The sequence below is a fragment of the Acanthisitta chloris genome, unplaced genomic scaffold (assembly GCF_000695815.1).
Source record: "Acanthisitta chloris isolate BGI_N310 unplaced genomic scaffold, ASM69581v1 scaffold23131, whole genome shotgun sequence".
Lineage (NCBI taxonomy): Eukaryota > Metazoa > Chordata > Aves > Passeriformes > Acanthisittidae > Acanthisitta > Acanthisitta chloris.
Window position 1 is genome coordinate 23,053 of NW_008656905.1, and position 14,706 is coordinate 37,758.

Consider the following 14,706-nt stretch of genomic DNA (forward strand, 5'->3'; position numbering starts at 1 on the left):
CAAAGTGCCCCAAGCCACTCCCACCGCACCTGAGGTACTCCTGCCAGGCTCAGCCCCCCAGGAGCTGTGCCCAGGGTGGGATGCTGAGCCCTCTCCTGCTCTGTGCCCAGGAGCAGACCCCGCAGCCTCCCAGAGCCAGCCAGCAGCTACACCAACCCAGCCTACTTCATCTTCGAGGGCATCCCCAACTCGTGGATGTCCGCCCCTGGTGCAACCCACAGCAAGCAGGCAGAGAGCCCAACTGGGAGCCAATGGAGCCGGAGCCCCCCTGGGGCACAGGTCCCTTCACCCTCGGAGGAGGAGCACTGGGGTCGGCGCCGCTGTGGACCACCAAGCCCATCCCATGGGCCACTAAGCCCCCGCGGTGTGGGCCAGCAGAAGAGACCCAAATCAGCCATCCTGGGGCCAGGGGACTGCTCTCTGCCAGCACTGCAGGTGGCACTGGGCCAGCTGGACCAGGTGTGCCCCAAGCACACGGGGGACAATCAGGAGCGCCAGAGCCACCGCCTCCTGGAGCCACCACCGCGGCCCCACCGGGACCCACCGAGGCCACTGGGAAAGAGAGGAGCTCTGGGGGCTTTGGACCTGGAGGCTCAGCCTCCTCACACGGCAGATTTGCAGCCTGCAAGGATGTAGGAGCTTCGTGCCCAGCCCTGCCCTGAACACCTTCGGCAGCTGCTCCCTCCTCCAGGGCCATTCCTCCCTCCTCCAGGGCCATTCCCACAGGCCAATTCCCCACTCTCTGTGCTGCTGGTTCCTTGCAGGATATCCCGTGCTATTCCTACCCAGAATAAAGTCTCAGGGACTGTGTGTGTGTGTGCATAGCTGGCTCTGTGCAGGGGTGAGCCGAGCTGGGTGGGGAGACCACCAGCTCCTGATGCCCCATCTGCTCCAGGGCATTGCCCACACCTCCCACTGCTCCCTGGGATCCCTGCACACCCCAATCCTTGAGGTTGGTCCTATGGGGGTCCCACACAGGGCTGAGCTGGCTGTGCCCCTCGGAATGTACCCACCTAGCCCTGCACACACAAAATGCCTCATGGCTCTGGTCCCCATGAGCGAAGGGCTGTGGTACCCATGGGCAGGGGAACACAACCCAAGGATGAGGAGCTATGACTCTTGTGGCTGAGGGATTCTAGTCCCCATGAGCGGAGAGATGTGGCCCCCATGGATGAGGAGCTTTGGCCCTTGTGTTTGAGGGACCCATGGAGAAAGAGCTGTGACCCCACAGGTGATGCTCACACACCCCATGTCCAGGAGGCTGCTGTGGGGGCTACAGGTGACCCAAAGCCTGTGAGGGCGATGGAGGGATGGGAGTGCAGTGGGGCTGAGCCCTGGGGCAGCTCCTGCCTCTGCCCGCCTCCAGCCCTGCCTCTCTGGGCACTTTGCTCCCAGCCGTGGGAGAACAGGAGCTGGCACACTCGGCACGGCACGGGGCAACCTGCAGCTTCAGCATGACGCCCTGCCCCGGGGGGGACAGGCACTCCCCAAGGGTGTCCCACTCCTGAGAGACACCCAGGACTGCAGGTGAGCTGGGGCAGCACAGGGTGGTGACAGCAGGTGGGACTGTCCTACCATGGCCATGCAAACCCAGCAAGGGGCAGGGATGGGGGTGAGGGACACAGATAGGGGTGAGGGACACGGATGGGATCCCCAGGGCTGGATGGGTGCAGAGTGATTATCATCCAGTTCTCCCCATCCCTCCACTATCCCCAAATCCTTCTGCTCCTCCTCCTCCCAAACCCACCACCACCTTTCGCCATCACTCAGGATGTTCATCCTTCCCAGCACAGCCACCTCCTCTCCTTCCTCCTCCTCTCCATCCCCTAGATCACTGTTTCCTCACCAAGAAAAGGTGCCCTGGGGCTGCCACAGCTTAGCCAGACCTTTGGGCTCCTGCCGGGTCCCAGGGAGGTGAGGGACAGGGACAGCCCAGCCAGGGGTGAAAGGAAACCCTCCCCTGCTGCAAAAGGAGTCACCTCAGAGCAGGGGAGTGATGGAAGTGCCTGAGCCCACTGGTGTCCTCGGGGAGGTGTCCCTGTGCCCGGCAGAACAAGCTTTGGCTGCTCCTGCTGACCAAGGGAAGGGAAGGATTGGAATTAGGTCATGTCCCCTTGTGCTGAGGCTTTGCCTGCACCAACCACGTGGTGCTTAGGGACAAGGGTCCTTCTGCAGGATGTTTGGCATAATTTCCTCTTGTTCTGCAAGTTCCAAGAGCTTAGGAGAGAAGAAAAGCCCTGTTTTCCCTCTGCTCCAGTAGCAGCATGTCCCAGGCTCACCCATCCCCGTGTCCCTCAGTGGCTGCTCCCAAATCCACTCTCCCCTGCCCTCTCCAAGCTCCTGCTTGCAGCTCCAGGATTCCCAACATCACAATTCCCATCCTGTCCCACCAGCAGGACTTTGGCTTCGGGGCAGAGTCTACTCTGGCACTTCCCTCCTCATTCATTCCATTGGTGCCTTCTCAATGCCTCCATAAATTCCCAGGGCTGGCAGCCTCATCTAGCTGCTGGGGGTGGGATGGCCATGGGTCCCACCAGGGCTGGAGCTGCTGGTGGGGCCAAAGGACAGCTCAGGCTGGGCATGACCGTGGGGTCAGGAGCCAGAGCAGAGCTCCTGTTCCTGTGGCAAAGGGCAGTACTGGTGGCCCTGTGGCTGTCTCCTGCCCTTTCCTGCTGGTGCGTAGCTGGCTCTGTGCTTTCCAGGACCCCTTGGTGCTCCCCAGGGTACATGGAGGGCCAGGCACTATCCCAGGGGGATGTGCTTGCCATGGGCAAGGGATTCAGCTGCATTGTAGCCCTTGTGAGGCTACAGAACAGGCAGGGCAGGAGTGGGAGTCACCTCCCCAGCTCCATGTCCTTCCCTGCAGCACCTTCCATCTCTCCATCTCCTTCCCTGCAGCACCTTCTCAGCTCCATGTCCTCTCCCTGCAGCACCTTCCATCTCTCCATCTCCTTCCCTGCAGCACCTTCTCAGCTCCATGTCCTCTCCCTGCAGCACCTTCCATCTCTCCATCTCCTTCCCTGCAGCACCTTCTCAGCTCCATGTCCTCTCCCTGCAGCACCTTCCATCTCTCCATCTCCTTCCCTGCAGCACCTTCCATCTATCTCCATGTCCTTCCCTGCAGCACTATCCATCTCCTCAGCTCCACTGATTGTAGTGGTGACAAAGATAAGGAAGCAGGAAACCTGCTGAGCTAAGGATATTTGGCAAGTTGCCTTCTGCAGTTTGATTTTTTGGGGGTTATCCTCAAAGGAATGTGCTTGGGAGTGGTTAAATTCTGCTGCTGACTGTGCTGGGGCTGCGTCAGCTGCCAGAAGTTGGAGCCCTGTGCTCTCCCCTGAGCAGCTCAGCACCACAAAGCCCCTCAGGACTTTTCCTTAGTTCCTCACACTAGATTTGTCATTTTTATTCACTGCCTCCTTCACATCTTGGTTCTTTGGTGACTTGTTCCATGGCCACTGGACCCTGCAGCACCTCCACCCTGGCCAGGCTCAAGGTTTGTGCTCACTTGCACTCAGAGGTTGGAAGAGGAAAACAGACATTCCAGTCCCTCATGTCCTTGGCAATGACACAACTTGGGACCATCACTGTCACCTCACTCAGAGGCTCAGTGTTTTCCCTCCTGGTTCTGGGAAAGCAAACCAAGTTCTTCCCACTGTTAATGTTTGATCAGGACCTGCCTGTTGCTCTCTGAACTCATCCCTGTCATAAAGGCTGGAGCTGTGCTCGGGGAGTGTTCGCGGGGAGCCACAGGGTGTTTGATGTCAGCCCAGAGCCACGGCTCACCCTCAACTCAAACAGAGCCCCTGCAGGGGCTGTGGCCACCCCTGCCCAGCTGCTCCTGAGTCATTTATGATCATCTCTGTACACATGGGGTGTCTCTCCAGGTGAAGTGTGGCAGGGAGAGGATGGAGAATAGCTCAGGTGATCCCATGGATACGCCCTATGGGGTAGTCCTGCCAGGAGAAGCCTGAACATCCTCATGGTGACAGATCATGTGGGCACCTCAAAGGTTGGGCAGCTCAAGGGTTGGGCACCTCAAGGGGCTACCAGGAGGGGGATGATGAGGGAGCCTGAGAGGATCACAGGATTTTAGGGGTTGGAATGGAGCTCAGAGATGATCCAACCCCGCCCCCTGCTCTGGGCAGGGACACCTCCCACCAGAGCAGGTTGCTCAAGGCTCAGCCAACCTGGCTGTAAACACTGCCAGGGTTGGGGCAGCCACAGCCTTCCTGGGCAACCTGGGACAGCGTCTCACCACCCTCACAGGCAAAACTTTTTCCCAATATCTAAGATCTAGGATGCATCCTTCCTCCTTGTCCTGACACCAGCACCTTGCTAAGAGTCCTCATCTCCCTGAGCACTGAGTCCTCCTCCATCCTGGTGTCTGTCACCTCCTGGGTAAGCTCTGGACAACAGAAACTGGAGCTGCACCAGCATTGTGAATGTGGTGCTAGAAGCTTCCTCTTCCCTCTGGAAGGGGAGGATCTGAACCTCAGACATCCCAGGAGACAAACAGGACCCTTTGACAGCTCAGGCCTGAATTTCCAGGAGGATGCAGCTCCTTTGATCCTAACAGTGCAGGAGGAAAGGTCCTGCCCGCCTTGTGAGCTTCCACTGCTCCAGCTGGGACTTGGCTCCAGCACAACTCTCCACAGGGCTTAGCTCATCCCTCCCCTACAGAGAATCCCTAGCAGCTGAGACCCTTTGCTATCCAGGGACACTCCCCCAAAGGCTCCTTTAACACCCCCTCCAAGGATTCCTCCAGACCACAATGTTCCCCTAGACAATTCTTCCTTCTCCTCCCTCCTTTCTTCTGCCGAGGAGCTCTGTGGGACCAGCAGTGTTGTCAGGAAGGTGCCAATTAGGCTGAGGCTGCTGTGGCTCATCAAGGTCTCATTGTTCAGCACCCTTCGGCTCAAAGGGATGATTAAAGGGTGTCACCGCAGGGGCTGAGGAGGGGAGGGGTTGGAAGGGGTTGTCCAGTCCTCCCCCTTCCCTGCAAAGCCCCAACACAGTGGCTGAGAAAAACCAGAGACCCATCAAAGTGCTCAGAGCTCCTGCAAGGGAGGAAAATGTGGCATCTTTGGCTCCTGTCCTTGCTTTGTGCAAGGATCAGCCACTAATGTGCTTTTGTTAACTGCTCCCCCAGCTCTGGCTCCGAGGACATGGCCACTTCAGTGAGGACAGTCCCAGTTTCCCTGTGGACACCAACAGCCTGGCCAGGAGGGAACACCACAGCGGTGGAGGAGGCTAAGTGTGTCTTCAACGAGGAGTTCAAGTTCATCTTGCTGCCTGTCTCCTACAGCATCGTCTTTGTGGTGGGGCTGCCCCTCAACTCCTGGGCCCTGTGGATGTTCATCTCCAAGATGAGGCCTTGGAATGCCACCACCACCTACATGGTCAACCTGGCTGTGTCTGACACGCTCTACGTCCTCTCCCTCCCCACCTTGGTCTACTACTATGCCGACCGCAACAATTGGCCCTTTGGGAAGTGGCTCTGCAAGACTGTGAGGTTCCTCTTCTATGCCAACCTCTACAGCAGCATCCTCTTCCTCACCTGCATCAGTGTCCACCGCTACATGGGCATCTGCCACCCCATCCGCTCCCTCAAGTGGGTGAAGACCAAGCACGCGCGGATCATCTGTGTGAGCGCCTGGCTCGTCGTCACCATTTGCCTCATCCCCAACCTCATCTTCGTCACCACTAGCTCCAAGGGCAACAACACACTGTGCCATGACACCACCAAGCCAGAGGAGTTTGACCACTATGTGCATTACAGCTCCTCTGTCATGGCCTTACTGTTTGGATTGCCCTTCCTAGTCATTGTCCTGTGCTACTGCCTGATGGCCAAGAGGCTCTGCGAGTCCAACTTCTCCACCCCTAGCCCACGGATGCCTTCCTACAAGAAACGCTCCATCAAGATGATTGTTGTTGTCCTCGCTGTCTTCGCCATCTGCTTCGTGCCCTTCCACATCACCCGCACCCTCTACTACACCTCCCGCTACATCCAGGCCAACTGCAGGACCCTCAACATCATCAACTTCACCTACAAGATCACAAGGCCCTTGGCCAGCATCAACAGCTGTCTTGACCCCATCTTGTACTTCATGGCTGGGGACAAGTACCGGGGGAGGCTGCGCCGGGGGCCAGCCCAGCGCCTCCGACCTGTGCCCTCCTGTGACCTGGCCCTGGTGTCACCCTTCGCAGACAACATCATAGATGGCAACCACGTGGCCAGTGTCACCACAGGGACAGCAGGGAGCAGAGCTGGGTGCTGAGGGACCAAGGGGGTTCCATAACCTCATCTCCAAGCTCCAGGAGTTGTAGCCCATCCAGAGTCTGTGTGGGCTGAGGGCCCAAAGGAGGTTCCATAACCTCATCCCTGGGCTCCAGGAGTTGTATCCCATCGAGGTTCTGTGTGGGCACCTCCAGGTCCCCAGACCTGACCTGCTCCTGCCCAGTCACTGCAGGGGCTGAGGGCTGGTGACCACAGGGCTGGTTGCCATGGGGCTGGTCCCAGCCCTGCCCTAGGATGCTGTGGGTAGAGGATGGCTGGGTTGGTTGAGGCAGGAGCTGAGCACCCATGGGAATGGGCAGGATGGTGGGAAGGTGGTTTTGGGGAAGCAGGATGGTGTCCCATCCTGGAATGCTCCTGGGGGCTGACAGCTCACTAAAGAGAAGGGTCAGTGGTCCCTCCCTGGGCAGGAACAGCCGTTCCAGACTGTTTGGTTGGGGACTTTACTCAAGCAGGGGATGGAGCCCACACTGGGATCACTGTGTGCCTGGTTCCAAGGCTGTCAGAGGGTCATGTTTGTCTCTTGGGATGTCTGAGCTTCAGAGCTCTGCTCTCCAGAGGGAAGAGACAGCTTCTGCCACCACCATGTCATCCAGCAAAGGATTGGTGCACACTGCCAGCACCTTGGCCCCTCCATGCTCATCACCATCCCTGGTGAAATGATTCCTCCAGGTTGGATGTCACACCACTGGCCTTGGGAGAGGGGGAGGGACACAGCATGGGGTACCTACTGCCCATCATCCCCCAATAAAGCCCCTTGCCCTCTCTCTACTCTCAATCCTGTTTCTTCCTGCAGCAGGAGAAATGACAAGACACTCACCTGGCCCTGGAGAGCAGCCAGGGTGGCACCAGGGCAGGCCTGGAGCGATGAGCCTGTGACATCGGCTCCTCGGGAATCTGCCTTTATGGGTGTTTGCTCCTCAAATGTTTACCCAGCCCTTTTGTTTGACCAAGTGCCTGCCAGGGGAGCAGGCAGAGATGGCTATCAGTGCTGTAGACTCTCCCAGTCAGCCTGGCAGGGGTGGCACAGGGCTGGCCCCACCAGGAGGAGCCTCAGGATGGGCTCTCCCCATTGTCCCCAGGAGTCCTGGCTGTCCCCATTGCCCCCCATGAGTCCTACCAGCTCAAACCTAGGGAAGGGACACCAGAGCATCATCAGGGTGTCACTCCCAGTCACAGCACTGGTCACACAGAGCTACATTCCACCTGGAGCTGCCTAGGTCACCCAGGGAGGAAGAGTATCCCCATCCCAGCCCCACATCCCCATCCCACCAGCAGTGGTGCCCACAGAGCCACTCACTCACCACTGAGCCGAGAGCAGAAGACCTTCCTGAGCCCAGTTAACCCAGTAGGAGCAGCTGCTGCTCTTTATCTCCTATTATACCCAACATGGCCCAGGTGCAGCCAGGAGCTGCTTGGCTGCACCTGAGTGGTGCAAGGAGCCCTGCCAAGCACAGCCCTGGCTGGAGATGGGACTGCCAAGGAGGGCACGTGGTGGGGGGAGTTGCCCCTCATGGGGAGTGCAGGGCTATGGCCTCAATCCTGCCCCCCAGAACACACAGAGGCAGGAGTTGGGGAGTTGGAAATCTGTATTGGGCACAGAGGCGGCAGCAAAGGCTCATCTGGGGCCACATGGTCCTGGCTGAGGCCACTTCCACAGGTCCCCAAGCCCAGGAGTGTCCCTTTCCACCCCAAGGCGGGATGTCCCCCATCCTGGTCCCAAAGAGCTCATCTCATTCCCTCCTCCCATGACACTCCTCCCTCAGCTTGTGGTGACCCTGGGGGGCCCATGCCCATCGCTGGCCCCACACCAGCCCCTCCCAGGGGACAGCTGTGTCACCCACAGCCCCTCAAACCCCTTCCAAGGGGACCCTTTCCCAACTTCCCCCTCTCTTCCTCCTCTCCTCCTGCCTCTTGCAGGTGTTTGGACCAGAGGAGCAGAGGGCAGGAGTGGGGACTGTCCCCTGGGTGTCCCCCAGGCTGGGCTGGCTGGAATCCCCACCCAAGTGGCCCCATGAGCCAGGCCCATGGCGCAAGGAGGGAGCCGCCGGCACTGGCCACGCTCAGAGGATGTGCAGCTCATCCGTCTCTGACAGCCCATACTTGGTCTTGTTCTCGTTGAAGAGCTTCAGCAGGGCATGGATGTACTTCTCATGGTACATGTCCACCATCTCCCGGCTCGGGTTCTGCACCTTGGGCACCACCACTGGCTCTCCCACTGCCGGGGGAGGATGGGTGGAGGTCAGACTGGTGGTGTGGGGATGCACTCAACTCATCGGGGACATGAGTGGAGCCTTCCAGCACGACCCACCACGGGGTGTCCCTCCTCTCCCCTCTCCTTCTGGGGTGTCCCCTCCACCCCAGCTGCTCACCCACAGTGGTGATGGGCCTGGCATAGGGCAGGAAGCCCCGGGACTGGACAGAGGTGAGTCCACGGCCATAGAAGACACAAGGAGCAAAGCCCATCATCTTCTGGAAGCGCTTCTGGATGCTCCTCATCCAAGTGCCCTCCTCAAACACCACCTGGCGGAACAGGTCGTTCTCCCCAAAGGAGAAGGAGGGGACGAGGTAAGCCCTGTGGAGAGGACACGGTGGGTGGGGATGGAGACCCTCTGGTCACCGTCTGGTGGTTACCAGTGGAGGGGGTGGAGGTGGCCTCGACCCACCCGTGCTGCAGGGCCATGCGGACGAAGCCCTTGCGGTTCTTGAGGACCAAGGTGGTGAGGCCAGGGCGGCAGGAGAGTGACTCAGCCGCGCCGCCGATGACGATGGCTACCGCGTTGCCCATGCCGTTGTGGGACAGAAGGTGACCGATGGCACGGCGAGTCACCGGGAACAGGCCTGAGAGGATGGAGTAGGGTGGGTGGGGCTGCACTTCTGTCAGGATCCACCAGGGATCAGGATCCTCGAGGGATCACACAAAGGATCTCACCAGGGACTCCACCAGGGATCCCACCAGGGATGTCACAAGTGATGCCACCAGGGAATCACACAAGGGACCCCACCAGAGACCTCTCCAGGGATTCCTCAAGGGAACCCTGAAGGGATCCCACAGGGGGTCACGCAAGGGATCTCACTAAGGACTCCTCCAGGGACCACATAAGGCATCACACAAGGGACCCCATCCCTCAAGGGATCCCTGAAGGGATCACACAAAGGGCTCCACAAGGGATCCCATGGTCACTCAAGGGATTACACAAGGGTCACACAAGGGACCCCACCAAGGATCCCACCAGGGACCCCTCAAGGGGTCACACCAGGGGTCACAGTAGGGACCCCCAAAAGGGATCCCACCCGGTGGGACCACTGCAAGGGACAGTGCTAGGGCGCCACCTGCTGCGGGCAGGGACAGGCAGGGACGGGCAGGGATGGGCAGGGTGCAGGCAGGGTGCAGGCAGGGCACAGGGAAGGGTTTGGACAGGGCACAGACAGGACACAGGAGGGTGCAGACATGGTTTTGGCAGGGCACAGGCAGGGTGCAGGCAGGGCACTGGTAGAGTGTAGGAAAAGTGGAGGCAGGGTGTGGGCAAAATGTGGGCAGGGTGCAAGGCAGAGTTTAGACAGGGCACAGGAGGGTGAAGACAGGGTGAAAAGTGGAGGTGTGGGCAAAATGTGGGCAGGGTGCAAGGCAGAGTTTAGACAGGGCACAGGAGGGTGAAGACAGGGTGCAGGTAGGGCAGGGCACAGGTGCAGGCAGGGCACTGGTAGAGTGTAGGAAAAGTGGAGGCAGGGTGTGGGCAAAATGTGGGCAGGGTGCAAGGCAGAGTTTAGACAGGGCACAGGAGGGTGAAGACAGGGTGCAGGTAGGGCACAGGCAGGGCATGGACAGAGTGTAGGCAGGGTGTGGGAAAGGTGTGGGCAGAGTGAACGGCAGGGTCCAGGCAGGGCACAGGCAGAGTCACTGGTAGAGTGTAGGAAAAGTGGAGGCAGGGTGTGGGCAAAATGTGGGCAGGGTGCAAGGCAGAGTTTAGACAGGGCACAGGAGGGTGAAGACAGGGTGCAGGTAGGGCACAGGCAGGGCATGGACAGAGTGTAGGCAGGGTGTGGGAAAGGTGTGGGCAGAGTGAACGGCAGGGTCCAGGCAGGGCACAGGCAGAGTGCAGACAGGGTGCAGACAGGGCACGCTGGAGGGTGCAGACAGGGTGCAAGGCAGGGTTTAGACAAGGTGCACACAGAGCACAGACAGAGCACAGAAAGGGTGCAGACAGGGCACACAGGGCACAGACAAGGTGCACACAGGGTGCAGACAGCACAGACAAGGCGCACACAGGGCATAGACAGGGCACAGACAAGGTGCACACAGGGCACACAGAGGACACAGGGTGCACACAGGATGCACACAGAGCACAGACAAGGTGCACACAGGGCACACACAGGGTGCAAAGGAGCTGAGGAGGGAGCTCAGGCAGGGCGCGGGCAGAGCTCCATCCCTTCCCTGCCTGCTCCAGAGCAGCGCAGAGCCCCCAGCCCTCCTTTCCCGCAGTTGGCACTAGAACCCAAGAGCTTCTGCCCGTGAGCATCTCCGCGGAGCCGCATCCCGGCGGGGCAGAGCCGCTCACCGCCGCTCATCAGGTACTCGCGGAACAGGGGCAGGGCGGAAAAAAAAAAAGGAGCGGATCCCCGGGAACAGCTCCTCGAAGCCCGTGGAGCCCGTGATGAAGTTGCAGAAGGCACCGACGCAGAGGATGCCGTGGGGGTGGGAGCCGATGATGTAGTTGCGGCTAGGGGACAGGTCGTGTGTCTTCACCAGCTGTGGGGGCAAAAAGAGCCATGGGGACTTCGACAGTGGCACATCCCTTTTGGCTTCTGCGGGAATATCCCGTCCCAGCACTGTACCTTCACAGGGAAGTAATCCCGAAAGTGCTTCCACACGGTCCATCGCCGCAGGCACGGCAACCTCCTCCCACCTGCACACCGGGGAGGGACCGCGGCGGGTGATACTCACCCCAGGGGCAGCAGGATCCGCGGGAAACACTCCCCACGGATCTCCTGCATCCCTCTGCCCACAGGGGTGGGGATGGTGGGGAGAGGAGGGAAGGAGAAGGTGATGGTGATGGGGAGAGGAGGGAGGGAGGAGGTGATGGTGATGGGGAGAGGAGGGAAGGTGCAGGTGTGATGTGATGCTCCCCATTTGCCATGCTGGGAAGGACCTGGAGAAAGGATGGACCCTGCACCCTACCCTGCTGCAAAGCTGGAGGAAGGGGCAGCAGCATTCATGGGAAACACTCCCCACGGACCTGCTGTATCCTTCTTCCCAACATGGTGATGATGATGGAAAGAGGAGGGAAGGAGAAGGTGGTGATGATGGGAGAGAGGAGGGAAGGAGAAGGTGGTGCTGATGGGAGAGAGGAGGGAAGGGGGGGTGGTGTTGAGGGGAGAGAGGAGGGAAGGAGAAGGTGATGATGGGGAAGAGGAGGGAAGGAGAAGGTGATGATGGGGAGAGGAGGGAAGGAGCAGGTGGTACATGGTGCTGCCCATTTGTTGGGAGGGACCTGGCCACAGAGCACCCCTCCTGCTGCACTGCTGGAGGCAGAGTGGCCATTCCCCTCCCCACCTTTCTCCGGTGTGTCCCAGTCGAAGATGATCCAGGCCAGGTAGAGCACGGAAATGGGCCAGAAACTGGTGAACACCAAGTAGATGAGGACCAAGAGGCTGACAGTTCCTGTGGGAGCCAGGGAGGGGGTGAGTGGCTGCATTCCCACCCTGGCCCCCAGAGCCCTGTACTCACCGAGCAGCAGGAAGCTGAGCACCCACTGGAGCACGGCGAGGAGCTGGAGGCAGGAGCGCACGTCGCGCTGCCAGGGCCAGGGCACGGCCAGCAGCCTGCGCAGGGTGGGCTGGATGCTGCCACGGCTGCCTGAGGGGTGGGGGACACCCCCAGCCCAGAACAGCATGGATTACACACAGCCTGGGCTGCTGGGCTAGGGGGGACATCCAGCGGGGCGAGGGTTGGGTGGCGGGATGTGGGATGGGGAGGATGAGCAGTTGCATGAGGAGGGATGGGGATGGTCATCATCAGAGAGCTCTGGACTGGGCCAGGAGGTGGCCTTGGGCAAGCTGAGGGTGCTCTGGGGACAGCACTGTTCCAGCTGCCAGCTTGGCACCACAAAGTCTCCATGCACTGATAGAGCTCAGCACATGGCACATCCCACACTGTGTTCCCAGGGGCAGCACGGCCCAGGCTGGCCAGGGAAGGAGTGGATTCCCCAGCCCTGGCAGTGTTCATACCCAGGTTGGCTGAGCCTTGGGCAACCTGCTCTGGTGGGAGGAGTCCCTGCCCAGGGCAGGGGATTGGGGCTGGATGTTCTCTAAGCTCCATTCCAACCCCGAAAATCCATGATTCTATGATCTTTTCCATGCCCTCCTTGGCATGCTCAGGCTCACAGAGGATTTGGGCCTTTCTCAGCTGGCACAGCAGGGAGGTAACAGCCCCAGCAAGTGTCAAGGCCAGTGGCCAGGGCCGAGCTGAGGTGGGCAGGGGTGGTTATCCCAGCGCCATCCCTCAGCCTTGTCTCCTGCAGAGACACTGCAGAGCCACTGCTGCCTCACTCCCCAGCCCACCCTTTCCTCTGCCTGACCTTGGTGAGCCATTAACCACCCTGGGCTGGCTGCCAGGATCCAAACTCCACACACAGCCCCATCCCTCCTCCCCAGACCGGCTCTGCTTCTGGCCAAAGGTCCTCCATGGCCCAGATCACCTGCACGGCCACTTCTGTGACCAGTGAGCTGCCCTGGGTGTCTCTGGGTGTCCCAGGCTCCTGGTTCTCCTGGGATAACAACCCAAAAGCTGCATCGTGTTGGCCAGATAGATATTCAGGCTGACACAGAGCAGAGCTGTTCCTGTGGCTCTCCAGGCTGGGACACTCAGTTCCCCAGGGACAGAGGAGAACCACCAAACCCTGTTTGGGGTAGTGGAGGTTTCACTCTTCCCAGCTTAATCCAAACCAGGAGTGGAACAACTGAAATAGATTAAACACTGGAGCCATCAGACACATTGGGGAATTGTTGTCCCTTTCTTGCAAACTCCACAACCAGCCCCATTCCTTCTCCCCAAATCAGCTCTGCTCCTGGCCAAAGCTCCTACACAGCCCAGACCCCCTGCACAGACACTGCTGTGGCCACTGTGTGTCCCAGGAGCCTGGTTTTCCTGGGATAACAACCCAAAAGCTGCTTGCTGGCCACAGAGACATGCTCAGGCTGGGACAGAGCAGAGCTGTCCCCATAGCTCTCCAGGCCAGGGACACTCAGTTTCCCAGGGTTGGAGGAAAACCACCAAACCCTGGTTCAGGCAGCTGGAGGAGGTTTAACTCCTCCCAGCTCAATCCAAACCAGGAATGGGACAACTGAAATTAATTGAACCCTGGAGCCATCACCAGCACTGGGGAATTGTTGTCCCTTTCTCCCAAAGCAGCATGCCAGGAACTGCTTGATCCCTCCCATCCATGCCCACACCCCTGGGCACAAGGTACCATGCTTTCCTGCCATTCTCAGCTCTCCCATGTCCCACTTTTCCCAGGGAAGACACAGAAGTGTTCCCAGCAAACTTGTGCTTACCAAACAGTTGCTTTTTAGTTTCATAGTGTCATAGTCTCATAGTATGTTAAGGGGTTGGAATGGACCTTAGAGATCATCTAGTCCCTAGTTCCTCTTCCTAGCTCCCACCCCAAGCACTCCATGAATGTCCACATGGACAGCCCCATCCACAGAGACAGGAGCCTCTTCAACCCAAACCCTTGGAATCTGTAGTGCTCCAGAGCATCTTGGAGCATTAACAGTCCCAAACGCACTGCCAGAAGTTCCATCCCTGTCTACCTTCCCATAGAGATTCCCACAAATCACTCCCAACACCTCCCTCTCCTCTCAGCACTCCAAAGCAAGTAGACAACAGTGACCACAACCATGTCCAGAGCATCAGGGCCCATCCCAAGCCCTCTCTGAGAGCCTCTTACCGCTGAGGTTCTGGGAGCAGGCAGCGATGATTGTTTTCATGGTGGCAGGAGCTCAGCGCCTGCCCCCGCAGCAGCAGGTTGAAAGGTGAGTTTGGAAATCCCAGAGGGCAACAGGATGTGTGTCCAGAGGCTTTAACCAGCTGACCCCAAGGTAAACCAGTGCTGCAGAGGGGAGGGACCTGCCCCAGCTTGGCTCTGGAGCCAGGACAGAGCTGGTGGTCTCTGAGAGGGTGAAGGGTCAGGTTGAGGATGACGAGCTACTGTGGAGAGAGGTGGTTGTTGCCCCTTGGAGTGGCCTGAGGGGCTTGGTGGGTATTGTATTCCCCCTGGGATGGTACTGGCCACGTTTGGGTGTTTCACAAACACTGTCATGCTGGAGAGGTGTGATTGCTCCCAGAGACACCCAACAAGCTCCTGTGCTGTGCAATGGGAGTGCAGCTGGAGAGCCTGCGGGCAGCA

The 14,706-nt window shown here is 59.3% G+C and overlaps 3 protein-coding genes across 3 annotated transcripts in view; 2 read left to right on the forward strand and 1 right to left on the reverse strand.

The window, feature by feature from the left end:
* Window positions 1-636, forward strand: part of LOC103811540 (phosphatidylinositol 3,4,5-trisphosphate 5-phosphatase 2-like) — a 9,792-nt gene extending 9,156 nt beyond the window's left edge. Inside the window, exons 24-25 of the mRNA XM_009084521.1 lie at window positions 6-34; window positions 111-636. Of these exons, the coding sequence (XP_009082769.1) occupies window positions 6-34; window positions 111-636 (555 nt within the window). The remainder of the gene's footprint in view (window positions 1-5; window positions 35-110) is intronic.
* A 4,532-nt stretch (window positions 637-5,168) lies between these two features.
* On the forward strand, window positions 5,169-6,281 carry P2RY4 (pyrimidinergic receptor P2Y, G-protein coupled, 4). The gene has a single exon (XM_009084522.1). It carries the CDS (start codon window positions 5,169-5,171, stop codon window positions 6,279-6,281), a length of 1,113 nt encoding a protein of 370 aa, XP_009082770.1.
* Window positions 6,282-8,361: 2,080 nt separating this feature from the next.
* Window positions 8,362-14,287, reverse strand: LOC103811539 (diacylglycerol O-acyltransferase 2-like). The gene is given in 9 exon segments (XM_009084519.1): window positions 8,362-8,516; window positions 8,671-8,873; window positions 8,965-9,139; window positions 10,858-10,891; window positions 10,893-11,048; window positions 11,135-11,205; window positions 11,853-11,960; window positions 12,027-12,155; window positions 14,248-14,287. Coding segments are annotated over 9 exon segments (1,071 nt in total).
* Between the last annotated feature and the right edge of the window lie 419 nt (window positions 14,288-14,706).

Excerpts from the sequence above, each read along its gene's own strand:
- P2RY4 (XM_009084522.1), top strand. The coding sequence starts at position 5,169 with ATGGCCACTTCAGTGAGGACAGTCCCAGTTTCCCTGTGGACACCAACA.